Source organism: Manihot esculenta, chromosome 3 (genome assembly GCF_001659605.2).
Source record: "Manihot esculenta cultivar AM560-2 chromosome 3, M.esculenta_v8, whole genome shotgun sequence".
NCBI lineage: Eukaryota > Viridiplantae > Streptophyta > Magnoliopsida > Malpighiales > Euphorbiaceae > Manihot > Manihot esculenta.
The window spans coordinates 13,909,979-13,927,188 of NC_035163.2; the positions used below are offsets into that span (position 1 = coordinate 13,909,979).

The 17,210-nt window shown below is 36.5% G+C and overlaps 2 protein-coding genes and 1 long non-coding RNA gene across 4 annotated transcripts; all 3 read right to left on the reverse strand.

The window, feature by feature from the left end:
- Positions 1 to 1,051: 1,051 nt before the first annotated feature.
- Positions 1,052 to 1,799, reverse strand: LOC122723365. The gene is made up of 2 exons (XM_043955446.1): positions 1,410 to 1,799; positions 1,052 to 1,107 (listed from the first exon to the last, which is right to left on the reverse strand). Exons 1-2 carry the CDS (start codon positions 1,753 to 1,755, stop codon positions 1,073 to 1,075), a joined length of 381 nt encoding a protein of 126 aa, XP_043811381.1. The 5' UTR covers positions 1,756 to 1,799; the 3' UTR covers positions 1,052 to 1,072.
- Positions 1,800 to 5,421: 3,622 nt separating this feature from the next.
- LOC122723210 lies at positions 5,422 to 5,708 on the reverse strand. Of its 2 annotated transcripts, none has more exons than XR_006350169.1 (2): positions 5,570 to 5,708; positions 5,422 to 5,462 (listed from the first exon to the last, which is right to left on the reverse strand). It is a non-coding gene; the product is annotated as an uncharacterized LOC122723210 (long non-coding RNA). The 2 variants fall into 2 exon arrangements; XR_006350168.1 differs by having other exon boundaries at positions 5,422 to 5,465; positions 5,570 to 5,702.
- Positions 5,709 to 7,092: 1,384 nt separating this feature from the next.
- LOC110611529 lies at positions 7,093 to 10,115 on the reverse strand. Its single transcript, XM_021751916.1, has 4 exons — positions 9,377 to 10,115; positions 8,799 to 9,119; positions 7,414 to 8,678; positions 7,093 to 7,158 (listed from the first exon to the last, which is right to left on the reverse strand). The coding sequence occupies exons 1-4, from the start codon at positions 10,113 to 10,115 to the stop codon at positions 7,093 to 7,095; spliced, it is 2,391 nt and encodes a 796-aa protein (XP_021607608.1).
- Positions 10,116 to 17,210: the final 7,095 nt, after the last annotated feature.

Consider the following 17,210-nt stretch of genomic DNA (forward strand, 5'->3'; position numbering starts at 1 on the left):
CATCTCCCCCTGTCTACTAGAACTCAAACTTTCTAGTTGAACCATATCATTCAGAATCACAGAATTCGGGATCACCTCTTCTTGCTCATTATTCTCCCTCTGAAGAGGTGAGTGGGTGGTACTGAAGTAGGGTTCAGTTTCTCGGAAGGTAACATCCATACTAACGAAGTATTTCCTAGAGGGAGGATGATAACACTTGTATCCCTTCTGTGTTGGAGAATACCCAACAAACACACATTTAAGGGCCTTGGGATCCAGTTTTCCTACCGTCCTAGTATGGATAAAGCAAACACACCCAAATACTTTTGGTGGAACAACGTATGAATTCTTCCCTTGTAGAGCTGTCAAAGGACTCATAAAGTTAAGGGTCTTGAGAGGCATTCTATTGATAAGATAAGCAGATGTAAGAATTGCATCTCCCTAATATGTTTTGGGTAGATTCATGGTGAACATAAGAGATCGAGCTACCTCCAATAGATGTCTATTTTTCCTCTCAGCAACGCCATTTTGAGCACTAGTATAAGGACAACTAGTCTGGTGTATTATCCCATTACTCTCCAAATAAGCAGAAAAGCTACTATCCATGTATTCTCTTCCATTGTCAGTTCTCAAAATGTTCACCTTAGTATCAAATTGAGTACAAACCATCTTATGAAAGGATTGAAAACAAGAAAAGACATCACTTTTAGCTTTAATCAAATAGACCCAAGTCATTCGAGTGCAACAATCAATAAAGGTGACAAACCATCGATTACCAGATAAGGAGACCGTTTGAGTAGGCCCCCAAACATCAGAATGAATAGTTGCAAAAGGAATTTGACTTTTATTATGACTCAAAGGATAGGATGTTCTAGTGTGTTTAGCATACTCACAAGCATCACAACATAAAGAGACAAACTGGGTTTTAGCAAACAAATCAGGATAAAGTTTTTCTAAAATAAAAAATGATGGATGCCCTAACCGCCGGTGCCACTGTATTATTTCCTGATTGACATCCTTATTTTCTCCAAAATAGGCTTGAGATATCGAAGAAGCCGGATCACCCTCCAACATGTATAAGCCATCATGCAGCCTACCATTGCCAATCATCTTCCCTGTGCGAAGATCCTGAATAACACAATGATCAGGAAAGAATTCAATTTTACAGTTAAGAGCATTGGTGATAGCACTGACAGATAAAAGGTTGACAGGAAAGTGGGGAACATGAAGGATAGATGATAATTTAATGTTGGATGTGCAAATAACAGAACCTGTTCCAGATATGGGAGTAAAAGAGCCATTAACAATTATGACACTATCTTTGGTTAGAGAAGGAGAATAATTGAGAAAGCCTTTATAAGAGCCTGTCATATGTCTATTCGCACCAGAATCGATAATCCATGGAACATTATTAAAAGAGGAAGCGTTACCTGACTTTACAAAGTTAGATGTAGCACCAGAGGATGAAGAGGTGTCAATATGAGACAAGAGGCGCTTGAGACTCTGAAGTTCATTAGGGGAAAGGAACTCAGTCGTTGTTGTCTCCTTAAAGGGCTCATCCACAGTTTCTGCTAACTTAGCTTGATTTCTAGAGGTACCTCGTTTTCCTCCACGACCTCTAGTGGGACGACCATGTAACTTCCAACAAGTCTCTTTGGTATGCCTTAGTTTCCCACAATAGTCACAGTGTAAGTGATCTTTCTCAGAAGTAGGAGGCTGTGGTGTGCTCAAACTGGTAGTCAACCCAGCCTTTTCAACTGGTGCAGTATGGAGCATAGCATGTCGACGACTTTCGTCTTGTTGAACATGGGCATGGGCCTCTTCTAGGGAAGGCAAATGATTTCTTCCCAACACTTGGACCCGAATTGGATCATATTCGTTATTCAACCCTTCTGCCATAGTAAAGATTTATGAACAGTGAAAGAATAGGAGGTACCCAAGGTTGTACACACAAGAAAGCCCAATTGATTCACCAAAAGACCGGGTAACAGCACGGGAGAGCCGGAAAGATGGTCGGAATCGTCGCCGGAGTGATCTGAGCGGCGAAACAGTGACAGACGATGGATCACGCGCCGGGAAGCGACGGGTCACGCGCAGGCTTTTCCGACGTCGGAGCTGGTCGATCGGCCGGCGGCAGTCCGGCGGTTCTCCTGGTGCCGGCGGTGAGAGAAAAAGAGGCTCCTAGATGGGTTAGTACCAAAATTGGTAGATCTAGGGTTTTGAAACCCTAAAAATGAAAAATTGAATTTGGACCCAAAAAATCAGGAAAAAGCTCTGATACCATGAAGAATTTTGGGAAAATTTTGAGTATTTTTATATTTCACTCTTAATCTTTACAATTGGTCTACATGACTATTTATACACAGAGAATCATATCTAAACAGGAAGTAAGTAATCAAATAATAATTACAGAGATAATTAAGGATCCTAATCAGATCAAATCAAATCTCTAGAATCAGCTAGGATTAGTTAAATAAGTCAACACTTTCAATACAATGTAACTTTCAATTATTCAAACTATAATACTTTATCATATTACAACTCTGCCTTTAAACATTGTCATATCATGTAAATCTATTAATTTAATTCAACTACATAAATTATAAATTCATAATTTAATCCTTAATTAATTAACTATTATTATTTTTAGTTTTATTTTTTTTCTAATCTAATTTTTTTTTTATTTGTCACGATATACTATATATCTCATTTTTCTTTTTCTTTTAATTTTTATTTCTATTTAACAACTTTCTTTCAACCCTAATTTAACTAATTTACAACGTTTAACATAGTATTCCTTATTTAGACTAATAATTAATTTTTTTAATTATTATATCTTTGTAATACCCGGCTAGACTCCGGTATCGGAACTCCTATCGTCCGGTGAAATCTCGGATGTCGGAGACCTCTAGAAGGGTAAAACCATGTTTTCATAAAATGTTTTAATATATTTGATGCTTTTAAGTAAAAAAAGGAAAATAAGTTTTTGCATGAAAATAGCCTTGGAGGAAAACCCAGGTTCGGCCGCCGAACATGCAGGCATTTCGGGTGTGCCTTAGGCCTTCGAAGGCATAAGTGAGGGAAGTCCAGGTTCGGCCGCCGAACCTCAAGTTCGGCCGCCGAACATGGCATGCATGCGGAGGCACGTTCGGCCCCCGAACGTGGCCTGGCCAGCCACTATAAAAGGGTCCCTTAGCCGAAAACGGGCGAGTTTTTCTCCCCATTGTCGGCCAAGGTGAGTTCTCCGCCGTCCTTCACCAATCTTTGAGTTCTTCCTTCAGATCTTTCAAGATTTTCACAAGTTTTTGTTTTGTGTTGAAGATTTTCATGTTTTGAGCAAGTTTTGAGCTTGGAGACCCAAGGAAGTTGAAAATCTCCCATCTCCAAGATTAGGTCGTCTCTCTCTCGATCTTTAAGAGGTAAGAGCCGATCTTAAGCTCATTGCATGTTTTAAGTAAGTTTTATGAAGATCTATGGGGTAGAATGCATGTTTAGCTTATAGCTAGGTTTTTGAGTTTATGTTGTGTTTTGAACAATGTGGCTTGCAAATGCATGCTTGATGTGTTTTAGATGGGGTTTTACATAGTTTGAAGCCCCTAGGAGCTAGTATGCTTGTGTATGTGTGTTGTAGAATAGGTTTGTGCATGTGTGGAAAGTTTAGGAGGCGTATATGCATTGACGAGCTGAGTTTCTGCCACTAAGGGAGAAACCAGGTTCAGCAGCCGAAGGAACTTTCGGCCGCCGAACATGCTTGTGGAAGCAGCCTTCGGCTGCCGAAGCTTGCCCCCGAAAGGAGACTTTCGTCTCTGTCTGGGAGTTTCGGCCGCCGAAAGTGCCGTCGAACATGCATGAGTTTCGCCTCTGTCTGGGAGTTTCGGCCGCCGAAGGTGCCGCCGAACCTGCCTGACTTTCGGCTCTGGAGGGACTTTCGGCCGCCGAACCTGCCGCCGAAAGTGCCCTGTCCAGCCCTCTTTTGCATGATTTTCTATGATTATTTCATGATGTTCTAGGGGGTTTTTGGGCGATGTTTTTAGAGTTATGTTCTAGTTGTTTGGTCCCTCATTTGAGTCCACCTGTGTAGGTTCGGACCCGAGGAACCGAGGACCCCAGCAGTGAGTTCAGCTGCTTCTGAGTCAGTAGAGCTTCTGCCAGAGGTGAGTGGAATAACTCTTATGCTTTTAAATAAATAAACCAGTTTTAGCATGATTCACGCATCATGAATGCCATGAGATATAATAGGGTGCTTGCATTAGAACTCACGAATATGTTGCATTGCATAATATGTTGATGATGCGGATGAATGTTGAATGATCCTTCAGTCCCCATATGTTATGATATGATGATGGTACGGTACGGAAGACCAGTGAGGCCCATTCTACGCCCCTGGCACCATGTAAGAGAAAGACCAGTGAGGCCCATTCTACGCCCCTAGCACAGTTGGAATGTTATGTTATGCTATGTTATGATTATGTAAGAGAAAGACCAGTGAGGCCCATTCTACGCCCCTGGCACAGTTGGACTATGTAGAGGACTATTGGTGACAAATTCATCCTTGATGTGATTAGCTGTGATGTGATGCATTTCATGTTATCATATATTTTAAATGTTTTATTATTCTGCTCACTGGGCTCTAGTAGCTCACCCCTTCTCCCTTAACCCCCAGGCTTACAGGTACAGGGTAGACAAGGAGGTCAGCAAGAGTAATGAAGTCTTATGTATGTAATAGCTAGAATGTGGACATGACGAATTTGTATAATGATGTATAGATATGTAATGATATTAAGGTCTAGAAGTGTGCTTGACCATAGTATATTGTAATCCCTTTTTAATACATGATCTTAGATGTTTTATAATGCTTATATAAACCAACTCAACACATATTATGCCACCCATTGGGGGCATTGATGAGATCCCACAGAGGGGTCAAGTTTATGTTTATGACTATGTTCAGCGCATGCGCAGGTTGAGTTTGGTGTATGATAGAATGTATGAAAGAAAAGTTTTAATTTTTATGTATGATTGTTGATCATGTATGGGATTAAACAGGTTTACAGGTTTCATGTCAGGCTTGCTACGAGTCCCGGCGGCCTTAAGCCGATCTGGATCCTAGCGCCGGTAGCGGTTCGATTTTCGGGTCGTTACAATCTTAGCCAAATTACATCCCTATCAAAGAAAGTAGAGACATTCCACTTAGTCCATAACTTGAGTTTTGCTCAAATTACATATTAATTTCAAAATTTTCTATTTATTAAATTTATCATTTCTTCAAACTTTAATCGTGCTATATGACTAAGATATTATTCACTTCATCTAGTTCCACTAAGATAGTAAAATTTTTAAATAAAACCTAATTAATAAATTATTGAATTTATTCAAATAAAGTTAAACACAAACCTTAAACCTTCTAAAATCTTCCACAAGCTTAAAGTTTTCTAATCTTCATTTCCTTTCCCTTTTAGAGTTTCCACTCTTCCCTTCCACTTCTTCTTCATGAAAAAAATAAACAAATAAATCATATTAATACAATATTCTTCATAAATATTCACATAAAATGATAAGAAACATTCCTACATCAAAACCCCTAACATACCTTTAAATTTCCAAACCCTTGATTACTATTCACTCTCCCTCAACCTTGAATTTTCTCTTTGATTTCTCTTCTTTTCTTCAAATTCTACTTTGAAAATGTGTTGGGAGAAGATGGGTAATTGATTGGAAGTGGAAATTTGAAGAAATTTTGGTGTAGAAAAAAAAAGGAAGAAGATGGAGAATGGAAATTTCTTCTTGGTAGTTCACGGCAGAGGAAGAAAAAAAATTGAAGAAGATATCTTCCTCTTCTCTTCTAGTCTTTTCTTCTTTCTTCTTTTCTTTTTTTTTTTTTTCATTTGGTTAAGTGGCTAGCAAATTGCCACTTGTCCTTAAATTAAAATTTAATTTATTTTTTTCTCTCTTTTTTCTTTTTTTTCTTTTTTTATTCTTATTCTTTTTTTATTATTATTTTATTTTTGGGATGTTACAACTCTACCCCTCTTATAAAAATTTCGTCCTCGAAATTTTACCTGTATTAAAGAGATGAGGATATTGTGCTTTCATGATATCTTCGCTCTCCCAAATTGCTTGTTCTACTTTGTGATTCCTCCACAGGGCTTTAACAAGAGGAATTCTTTTGTTTCTCAACTCTTTTATCTCTGTTGCTAGAATTTTCACAGGTTCTTCTTCATATGACAAGTTTGGTTGCACATCCACAGATTTCGCTGGGAGGATATGAGAGGGATCTGACCTGTATCTTCTAAGCATAGAAACATGAAAAACATTGTGTATCTTGTCAAGTTCTGGTGGTAAGGCTAGCTTGTAGGCTACCGGTCCTACACATTCCATAATTTCATAAGGACCGATAAACCTAGGACTTAGTTTGCCCTTTTTGCCAAATCTCAACACTTTCTTCCAAGGTGAAACTTTAAGGAATACTTTATCGCCCACTAAAAACTCTATATTCTTTCTTTTCTTATCTGCATATGACTTTTGTCTGTCTGATGTTGCCTTTAACCTCTCCTTGATGATCTTAACCTTTTCTTCTGTTTGTCTTATCAAGTTAGGACCCACAAGCTTATCTTCACTTAGCTCTGTCCAGCATAGAGGAGTCCTGCATTTCCTCCCATACAATGCTTCATAAGGTGCCATTTTAATACTGGACTGGTAGCTATTGTTGTAAGCGAATTCCATTAACGAAAGATATTTTTCCCAGCTTCCTTCAAATTCAATAACACAGCTCCTTAACATGTCTTCTAAGATCTGAATTACCCTCTCTGACTGTCCATCTGTTTGGGGATGAAAAGCTGTACTGAAGTTCAATCTGGTACCCAAGGCTTCATGCAATTTCTCCCAAAATCTTGATGTAAACCTCGAGTCTCTGTCAGATATGATAGAGATAGGTATGCCATACAGTCGTACTATCTCGTTTATGTACAATTCTGCTAATTTTTCAAGGGAATAATTTGTTCTAATAGTTAGAAAATGTGCAGACTTTGTCAATCTATCAACAATCACCCATACAGCATCTTTCTTTCTTGGTGTGAGTGGCAGACCAGTGACAAAATCCATAGTAACTCGATCTCATTTCCATTCTAGTATAGAGATTGGTTGTAGCAACCCAGTAGGAACTTGGTGCTCTGCTTTTACCTGCTGACAGGTTAAGCATTTTGAAACAAACTCTACTATATCTCTTTTTATTCCTAGCTACCAATAGTTTTTCTTCAGATCTTGATACATTTTGGTACTACTAGGATGCATTGCGTATGGACTACTATATGCCTCTTCAAGTATACTCTTCCTTAACTCAGTTATGTCTGGCACACATATTCTGTTTTGGTAATATAAGCAACCATCAGCTTTAATTTCAAACCCATTATCCTTCCCTTCCTATATTTGTCTTACCTTCACTGTAATATCCTTATCTTCCTTCTGAGCTTCCTGGACTTGTTGAAGCAAACTGGACCTAACTTTCAATTCTGCAATAACAGCTCCATCTCCAGCCAATGTCAAGTGAGCATTCATAGCTTTGAGTGCAAGCAAATGATTTCTACTAAGAGCATCTGCCACCATATTTTCTTTGCCAGGGTGGTAGCCAATAATAGAATCGTAGTCTTTTAACAGCTCCATCCATCTCTTTTGTCTCAAATTTAACGCTTTTTGAGTTGGCAAGTACTTTAGGCTTTTATGATCCGTATAAATATAACACTTTTCACCATATAAGTAATGCCTCCAGATCTTTAATGCAAAGACTATGGCTGCTAATTTTAAATCATGGGTGGGATAGTTTCTTTCATGTGGCTTTAATTGCCTGGAAGCATAAGCAACAACTTTTCCATCTTGCATCAACACGCAACCAAGTCCATTGTGAAAGGCATCACTATAAATCACAAAGTCCTTACCTGACACTGGTTGTGTAAGGACAGGTGCCTCTGTGAGCATAGCCTTTAATCGATCAAAACTAGCCTGACACTTGTCATTCCATTCGAACTTGACAATTTTCTGCAACAACCTTATCAGTGGAGCAGCTATTTGGGAGAATCCTTTTACAAACCTTCTGTAATAACCAGCTAACCCCAAAAAGCTTCTGACTTCTGTAATGTTCTTGGGTGGCTTCCATGCAAGGATAGTCTCTATCTTTTTGGGATCGACCCTTATGCCTTCTGCAGATACTACATGTCCCAGAAAAGATATTTCATTCAGCCAAAATTTACATTTGCTGAATTTAACATAAAGTTGTTTCTCCCTCAGCGTTTGCAACACAATCCTTAAGTGCCTATCATGCTCTTCTTTTATTTTTGAATAGACTAGAATGTCATTTATGAACACAACAACAAACTGGTCCAAGAAAGGGTGAAAGATACGATTCATCAAGTCCATAAATGCAGCTGGAGCATTGGTCAATCCGAATGGCATGACAAGGAATTCATAATGCCCATATCGGGTCCTGAACGCAGTCTTTGGAATATATGCATCCTTTACTCTGAGATGATAATAACCTGATCTTAGGTCAATTTTAGAAAAGACACCCGCTCGCTTTAGCTGGTCAAACAAATCATCTATACGGGAAAGTGGATATTTATTTTTGATGGTCACCTTGTTGAGTTGTCTGTAATCCACACACAATCTCAGCGAACCATCCTTCTTCTTAACAAATAGCACTGGTGCACCTTAGGGAGAGATACTAGGGCGTATGAAACCCTTATCGAGTAATTCTTGTAGCTGCACTTTTAATTCTTTTAATTATGTGGGAGCCATCATATAGGAAGCAATTGATATGGGTGTAGTGCCTGGTACAACTTCTATGGCAAATTCTACTTCTCTTTCTGGAGGTAATCCTGGTAATTCGTCTGGAAAGACGTCAGAGAAGTCGCAAACAGTAGGTATATCTTGCACAATAGGTTTCTCCTTCTTACCTTCCAAAACACAGGCTAAGTATGCCTCATAACCCTTTCTTATCATTCTTCTGGCTGCAGTAGCAGAAATAATATTGGAGAGAAAATATGATCTCTCGCCCACAACTACTACTTCTTCACCATCCAGTGTCTTTAGCGTGATTCTCTTCTTTCTACAATCAACTATAACCTGGTGTCTAAACAACCAATCCATTCCTAGAATCACATCAAACTCCCGAAAAGGTAATTCAATCAAATCTCCATGAAAAATATGACCATGAATTAAGAGGGGCAATCTTTAAATACTTTACTGACAACTACACTGTGGCCAAAAGGATTATTTCCTACTATATCCTGGTCTAGTATGTTTGCTTGTAGTTCCTTTTTATTTGTGATAGGTATGCAAATATAAAAGTGTGTGGAACCAGGATCTATTAAATCATGAATAGATCGGCCAACAATAGAAAATATACCCATGATAATATCTAGGGAATCCTGATCCTCTCTGGCTTTAATGGCATAGGCTCTGGCAGGTGCTCTAGATTCTGGTCTATCCATAATCTCTGACACTCTTTGACTAGAGGTACCTGTCGACTCACTTGTACCTTTGCTTCTGGTCTTTTGAGTTACTGGTGCAGTTCTTTCTGTTGCTGGTGCTGAGGCTGTCTGCTTCTTAGGACAATCCCTCATAACGTGATCCATAGAGCCACATATGAAACAAGCTCCTGTCAGCAATCTGCAAGTACCAGTATGTCTCCTTCTGCAGTGGTCGCACTCTGGTGGAAGACTTCTTCCTGAGCCTCCAGAATTGGCCACAGAAGTAGTCTGTTGAACAGACCCACTTGCTAAACTCTGAGCTGATTTTTGGCCTTGCCTTTGAGACTGGCTTGATCTAGCAGGTTGAAAACTTTTTTGTCTCTTACTAGAGCCCTGTGAAGCTATCATCTGTCCTTGACTCTGAGTCTGACTGTAAGTCCTTTTTTGCTGACTCCTCTGTCTTCTACTCTGATCTTCTTCCCTCACTTTCTCTACATTTAAAGTTGCATTCACCAGTGCTGAAAAATCTCTGATTTGAAGAGCAACTAGAAGCATCTTGATCTCAGTGTTTAACCCTTGCTCAAATCTTTTACATTTTGTCTCCTCTGTAGGAATAATCTCCCTGGAATATCTGCTCAATCTAATAAACTCCCTTTCATACTCAGCTACTGTCATACGTCCCCACCTCAAATAGATAAACTCCCTTTTTCTCTCCCCCATATATGAAACAGCCGGGCCCGAACTGGCCCAAATAACTTTTGGACCCACTTTCCACTTGGCCCAAAATGGTTAACCCAAGTTATTTAGTAGTTTCGTGCTAGCTATTATATACCACTCAATTTTCTCATCATTTCTCGATGTGGGACGGATTTGCGCCGCAAATTCGCAAGCAGGCCGCTGAAAGCAGCTGACCGTCACACTCGGTCCCACTAATTTTGCGACGTCCTCGTCGCAACTGAATCGGTTACAATTGCTAACCAGAACCGGACCCTTGGGTATTGTGTTTCGCTAGTACCTCAGGCGGCTCCACCTCGTCTCTCACGGGTAGCCCTTTCCTCGCAGACCCACTAGCTCCGCACAATTTGTCTGACCCAGGGTGGCTCTGATACCAATTGAAACAGCCGGGTCTGAACTGGTCCAAATAACTTTTGGACCCACTTTCCACTTGGCCCAAAATGGTTAACCCAAGTTATTTAGTAGTTTCGTGCTAGCTATTATATACCACTCAATTTTCTCATCATTTCTCGATGTGGGACGGATTTGCGCCGCAAATCCGCAAGCAGGCAGCTGAAAGCAGCTGACCGTCACAATATATATGTCTCCTACATATCTCTTTCTAAACTCATTCAAGAAAAACTCTCATGTCCTCTGTATTGGTTGCACTGTCTGTGCCACAGTGTCCCACCATTGGTAGGCTTCTTTTTTCAGTAGTGACACTACACATACTAGACTATCTTCTGGGGAACACTGTAGCTGTTGAAGCACCCTGTCTGTACTTTGCAACCAATATTCTGCTGCAGATGTTTCATCTTCCTTTCGTCCTTTAAATTCTATAGTACCATACTTTCTCAGTTTATTAATAGGCGGCCTGGCTGGTGCTGGTGCAGGAGCCGATGGTGGAACTATAGTTGGCTGAGCTACTCCGGCCACCTGCCTGAAAATCTCTGTTAATTGCTACAATAAGACCTCCTGCTCTGGCCTTCTAGCACCAGGAGAAGCCTGTGGCGGTACATGGCCAATGGCCTCAGTCGGTACATGACTTTCTACCTCTTCTCCGACTTGAAGTTCTCTTCGTTCTTCAGTCATCCTACAATATTAAAACTCATAAAATAGATATGAATTAGAGTTACATCATATTTTTAATATATATGGTATGTACATATTCCTATAACTAACTATTTACCCACATACTGCCTAGAGTCGACTAAACCTGCTCTGATACCACTAAATATAACACCCCCTACCCGGTTATTTAATTAACCAAGCCGGAGACATTACATTTTGTAACCATTCTCTTAATTTTTCCTTTAATTTATATCGTGTAATTCATGGCTTTTTTTTATCGAAAATCCGACAAAGTTTCCCCTGAAATATGGACTTAATTCCACATGTGAATAGTAATATTACACTTCTATAAACTTTAACCTTAACCCCCAAACTTCTTTTAACATCAACACAATTTCCACTCAGATCAAACACTTCTTAACTATCTCATTAATCTCAACACAAAAACTTATACTAGTGACCCATATTTACACCAAAATTAAAATATTCAAATATATCTAATTTAAACCATATACAACTTTATCTCTAAAACTTTATGTACATGCCATATTTTCAAAATTAACTTTATATAAAATTTATAAAATATACCCCGATATAGTTAATGATATAACTCGGACTGGGTTGATGCAGATCTTGATCTACTGCTCCTTGGATCTACAACCTGCGCGAGGAAAAAATAAATTCCTACGCGCTAAGCAAATTGCTTAGTGGTGCTCAACTTCTTTTTTTTTTTTAAAAAAAAAAACATTTAAATCAAAATTCATATATCAACAATAAATCAAACAAATAACAATAAACTATATAGCAAATAATTTGAAATAATTCTAAATCATATTATTATTTCACATATATACAAATTTCAATTTCATAGTCTTTTTCTTTTTCTTCATGTAAAAGTTATGTTTTCTCTTAATACTTTTATTTATTTATTATTTTTCTTTTGGCCCCTATAAATTTAAATGTGACTGTTAAGTCAGATAAGAAAACTGTATCTATAAGGCACAAAGTGCCGAATAACTGTATGGCTCAAAAGCCGAGTTTATAACTGTAGGGTACCTCATTGTATCCCAAAAATCAGTGTAACTGTAGTGCAGTATATGGCATGCCACATCCTTAAACTAACTCACAATTCCCACCAAACTTATTAGGGTCAAACTTTAAATAATTTATACATTTAAACATGGGGACAAAAACTTTCAATATAGTGTAATTTTCAATTATTCAAACTATAATACTTTATCATATTACAACTCTGCCTTTAAACATTGTCATATCATGTAAATCTATTCATTTAATTCAACTACATAAATTACAAATTCACAATTTAATCCTTAATTAATTAACTATTATTATTTTTAGTATTATTATTTTTTTCTAATCTAATATTTTTTCTATTTATTAGGATATACCATATCTCATTTTTCTTTTTCTTTTAATTTTTATTTCTATTTAACAACTTTCTTTCAATCCTAATTTAACTAATTTACAACGTTTAACATAATATTCCTTATTTAGACTAATAATTATCTTAACCAAATTATATCCCTATCAAAGAAAGTAGAGACATTCCACTTAGTCCATAACTTGAGTTTTGCTCAAAGTACATATTAATTTCAAAATTTTCTATTTATCAAATTTATCATTTCTTCAAACTTTAATCGTACTATATAACTAAGATATTATTCACTTGATCTAGTTCCACTAAGATAGTAAAATTTTCAAATAAAACCTAATTAACAAATTATTGAATTTATTCAAATAAAGTTGAACACAAACCTTAAACCTTCCAAAAACTTCCACAAGCTTAAAGTTTTCTAATCTTTCTTTCCTTTCCCTTTAGAGTTTCCACTATTTCCTTCCACTTCTTCTTCATGAAAAAAATAAACAAATAAATCATATTAATACAATATTCTTCATAAATATTTACATAAAATGATAAGAAACATTCCTATATCAAAACCCCTAACATACCTTTAAATTTCCAAACCCTTGGTTACTATTCACTCTCCCTCAACCTTGAATTTTCTCTTTGATTTCTCTTCTTTTCTTCAAATTCTACTTTGAAAATGTGTTGGGAGAAGATGGGTAATTGATTGGAGATGGAAATTTGAAGAAATTTTGGTATAGAAAAAAAATGAAGAAGATGGAGAATGAGAATTTCTTCTTGGTAGTTCACGGCAGAGGAAGAAAAAAAATTGACGAAGATATCTTCCTCTTCTCTTCTAGTCTTTTCTTCTTTCTTCTTTTCTTTTTCTTTTTTTTCTATTTGGTTAAGTGGCTAGCAAATTGCCACTTATCCTTAAATTAAAATTTAATTTATTTTTTTTCTCTTTTTTTTTCTTTTTTTCTTCTTTTTTTATTCTTATTCTTTTTTTATTTATTATTTTATTTTATTTTATTTTATTTTTGGGATGTTACACATTCACTCATACACTTCATAGCATAAATGACATATGTAGTGGAGAAGCAAAAACCTAAGGCTCAAAGTTGAAAAGTATAGACGAATGGGGCCAGCAACACCAATGAAGTTGGGATAAGCATGATCTTGCAAGGATCTATCGGCATAAGACTGTGATCTCCTGCAAAACTTTCCTTTCTAATAACCAATAATATGGTAGAGTATGGGGCCTTACTCATGAACTTGAAGATTATGAAGGAGGTACGTAAACCCAATCCTACTTTTTTCAGTGACTCTCAAGTAGTTATGAATCAGTATTAGGGAAGCTTCAAAGTGAAGGACACAAATTTGGAGCAATATAAGGAGAGAGTTCGAGCATTCTTATCATTAATCAGAAGGAAGCAAAGGAGCTTTCAAGTCACTTAGATAGGAAGAGAAGTAAACAGTGAGGCAGATGTATCGGCAAAGATGGTAGCTAAAGGAGAACAACACCTTTCATAGCCCATTCCATTCGGAGTAATCTCCAAGCCCACCATAATAGAGGCAAGTTTATGTCAGTCGATGCGAGAACAACATGGATGACTCTTATCACAAATGGAACCTCATCTGAAAACGATTTGAAAGCCAAACAGATAGTACATAAAAGTTTTAAAAAATATACTAATTAATTATTGGTTATACAAGAGATCCACCCTACAATCTTGGCTTAAATGTGTAATCTAGAAAGAAGAATTAGGGGTTCTCAAAGACATATATAAGGGGAAATACGAAAACTATGAGAGAGTTAGATCAATCACTCACAAAGTATTCATATAAGGATTCTTCTAGACAATTAATGTGGAACCCCAAATTAACAAAGTAATCTAATACCTCAACACACAATAATATTAAGTTACACGCTAAGATGACTTCTTTAGTATTCTACCATACTCTTGAATAATGAATAAACAAGAAAATAGATAATCAAATAAGAAAATAAGAGTGGAATCGACACGAAGTTACTAACCTCGATAAGATGCCAATTCTTGATACAATACAAAGTTAAACAAAATTTTGGCTAGAATTTTATTAACCAAAGAAAATAATTGTTTATAAACAAGATTTAAATTCATGGTTGCGACTTAGAGGGACTTTTATAGCCTTTTAAACGCTAATCTTAGTGGTAAAAGGATTAATTTCAATGTAGGAAGGATTCTTGGTCAAACAGTCAAACTTTCCTCAACATAGATTACAATAAAGATCTTTTTTCTCGATGGACTAAGAGAATTCTTTCTCCTTATGGGTTACATAAATTTAGCCATTCAAAATGGATCTAATTAAATTAAAATAAACCTATTAAAAAACTAAACTATCAAAATAAAAAAATAGGTCTAAGTGCAATTCGGGCCCATCATGCCTAAAAGTGTGCTACAACTAGCCCATGTGGCTTCTTTTTTTAGCTCCATTAACTCCTTTGCGTCAATCATATTCACAAACACTTTATCTCGTGGATTTTCATGTATTACAAACTTGAGTTTTTCCTCACATGCGTTCATTCCTTTGCGAACAAATTATTGTTCTAAGTGTTGAAGCGATACTTTGATTTTCTTTACACGTGCCCTTGTTATTGGTCTAGGAGGTAATGTAATATTCACATTCATTCCATTGCTCACATGCTTGGCTCCCATATTCACATCATCTTCTTCCCCCTCAAAAGATTCTTTCTTGAATATGAAATATCAAAAGGAGATAAATCTTCTTCCCCCTCAAAAGATTCTTTCTTGAATATGAAATATCAAAAGGAGATAAATCATAAATATTGAATGTAGCAGAAACAAAATACTCACCAAGTAAATCAATGCGGTAAGTGTTATCGCCTATTTGCTCCAATATTTGGAATGGACCATCTCCTCATGGGTCTAACTTAGATTCCATTGCTTAGGAAACCTTTCTTAGCGAATGTATGCCCATACCTAATCACTTAGCGCCTTCAATAGTTAGCTTTCTTAGCATATACTTTATTTTTTGTTTCAACTAGAATTAGAGTTTAGAAGGCTATAAAACCCCCCTCTAAGTAGCGGCCATGAATATAATATTTGTTCATGAACAATTATCTTTTTTTATTAATAAAATTTTAGTGAGAATTTTGTTTAATTTTATGTTGCATCAAAAATTGGCAGCTTATCGAGGTTAGTAACTTCATGGTGATTCTATTCTTGTTTTGTTATTCGATTATCTATATTTTTGTTTATTCATTATTCAAGGGTATAATAGAATGCTTGAAAATTGATCTTGGGATATGACTTGATATTATTGTGTGTTAGGATTTTAAATTGCATTACTAATCTAGGGTTCTGCATCACCAATTATAATATGAGATGCAAAGGTGCTGGTACAAAAGTGTCAAAAGTGCCAACTTTACTCCAAATATCCCTTGAGTAGTTAATGCAATCAGTAATTGAAAGCCCCTAGCCATTCTCCTGTAGAGGCTAAACATTCTCGAACCATTTCCTAAAGCACCAGGATTTAAAAAGTTAGTAATCATGGCAATTGAACATTTCAGTAAATGAGCAGAGGTTGAGGCAGTGCAGTCTATTACTTCACAATAGGCTATATCATTCATAAGCAAGAATATATTCATCAGGTTTGGAATGCTAAAGATCTTTATCACCGACAACAAAACACAGTTCGGGAGTTTAAGGTTCAAAGAATTTTGTAAGAAATGGGACATTAACTTGAGATTTAGATTGACCTATCATCCCTATACTAGTAGAATGACATAGATGACTAAAAAAACCTTTCACAAGGTTTAAAAAAGAGACTCGACAAAGTAAAAAGGGTGATGGCATGAGGAACTACTCTACATTCTTTTGGCCTATAGAATCCCCCTTAGGCTACAATAGGCGAAGCACCCTCTCTTTAGTATATGAGATTGAAGTAGTGATACCTGTGGAGGTCCAAGCTAGCAATTTTAGAGTAGAACAATCAAACTTATTAGAAAACCTGAATGAAGTGAGCTTCAATATTGATCAAGTTGAAAATGCCCGAGAACAAGCCTTTATCAAGATGGCAGTATATTGGCAAATAAGGTCTCAATTATTCTAGAAGCTCGATACTCAAGTATTCAAGGAAAATGAACTAGAAGACATTATACAAGGTACACAATCTAAGCACTCGAGTTACTCTTTACATTGATTACTCACTCATACTTACAATATATTGATTTGAGCATTGGAGTGGTTGCCAACAAGGTACCAGCTATCTCAACTTCTTTTCATCATAGGTTATCTAAGGATTAGAGTTAAAAGGAAACTTCATTTAGGGACATCAATTTATATATCCATTGTAATTTATATAGTTAATACAAATTATTATTCCTTCTCATACATCCATATTCTAAACTTTAAATTGTATGTTAGGTGAGAAATTTTACAAAATATATATAACTGTTGCACATAGAATTTCTTTTATATCATTAGTTATAGTAGGTATTATTTAATCACTTCATAATTTGTAATAAAAAAATTTAATCATTATACAAACCCAATGGTATAAAATAATTATCATATTAGATAGATTAATTTTAATTATAGAAAAGAAAACATCTT

What these genes read in the sequence shown, in the direction of transcription:
- LOC110611529 (XM_021751916.1), bottom strand. Translation starts at nt 10,115, where the DNA reads ATGACAGTAGCTGAGTATGAAAGGGAGTTTATTAGATTGAGCAGATAT. An exon ending in TGCCATAGAAGTTGTACCAG is followed by an intron (nt 8,679 to 8,798) that starts GCACTACACCCA and finishes TCTCTCCCTAAG; the next exon opens with GTGCACCAGTGCTATTTGTT. An exon ending in ATAAGGATATTACAGTGAAG is followed by an intron (nt 7,159 to 7,413) that starts GTAAGACAAATA and finishes ACCTGTCAGCAG; the next exon opens with GTAAAAGCAGAGCACCAAGT.
- LOC122723365 (XM_043955446.1), bottom strand. Translation starts at nt 1,755, where the DNA reads ATGCTCCATACTGCACCAGTTGAAAAGGCTGGGTTGACTACCAGTTTG. An exon ending in ATCTAACTTTGTAAAGTCAG is followed by an intron (nt 1,108 to 1,409) that starts GTAACGCTTCCT and finishes TGTGTTATTCAG; the next exon opens with GATCTTCGCACAGGGAAGAT.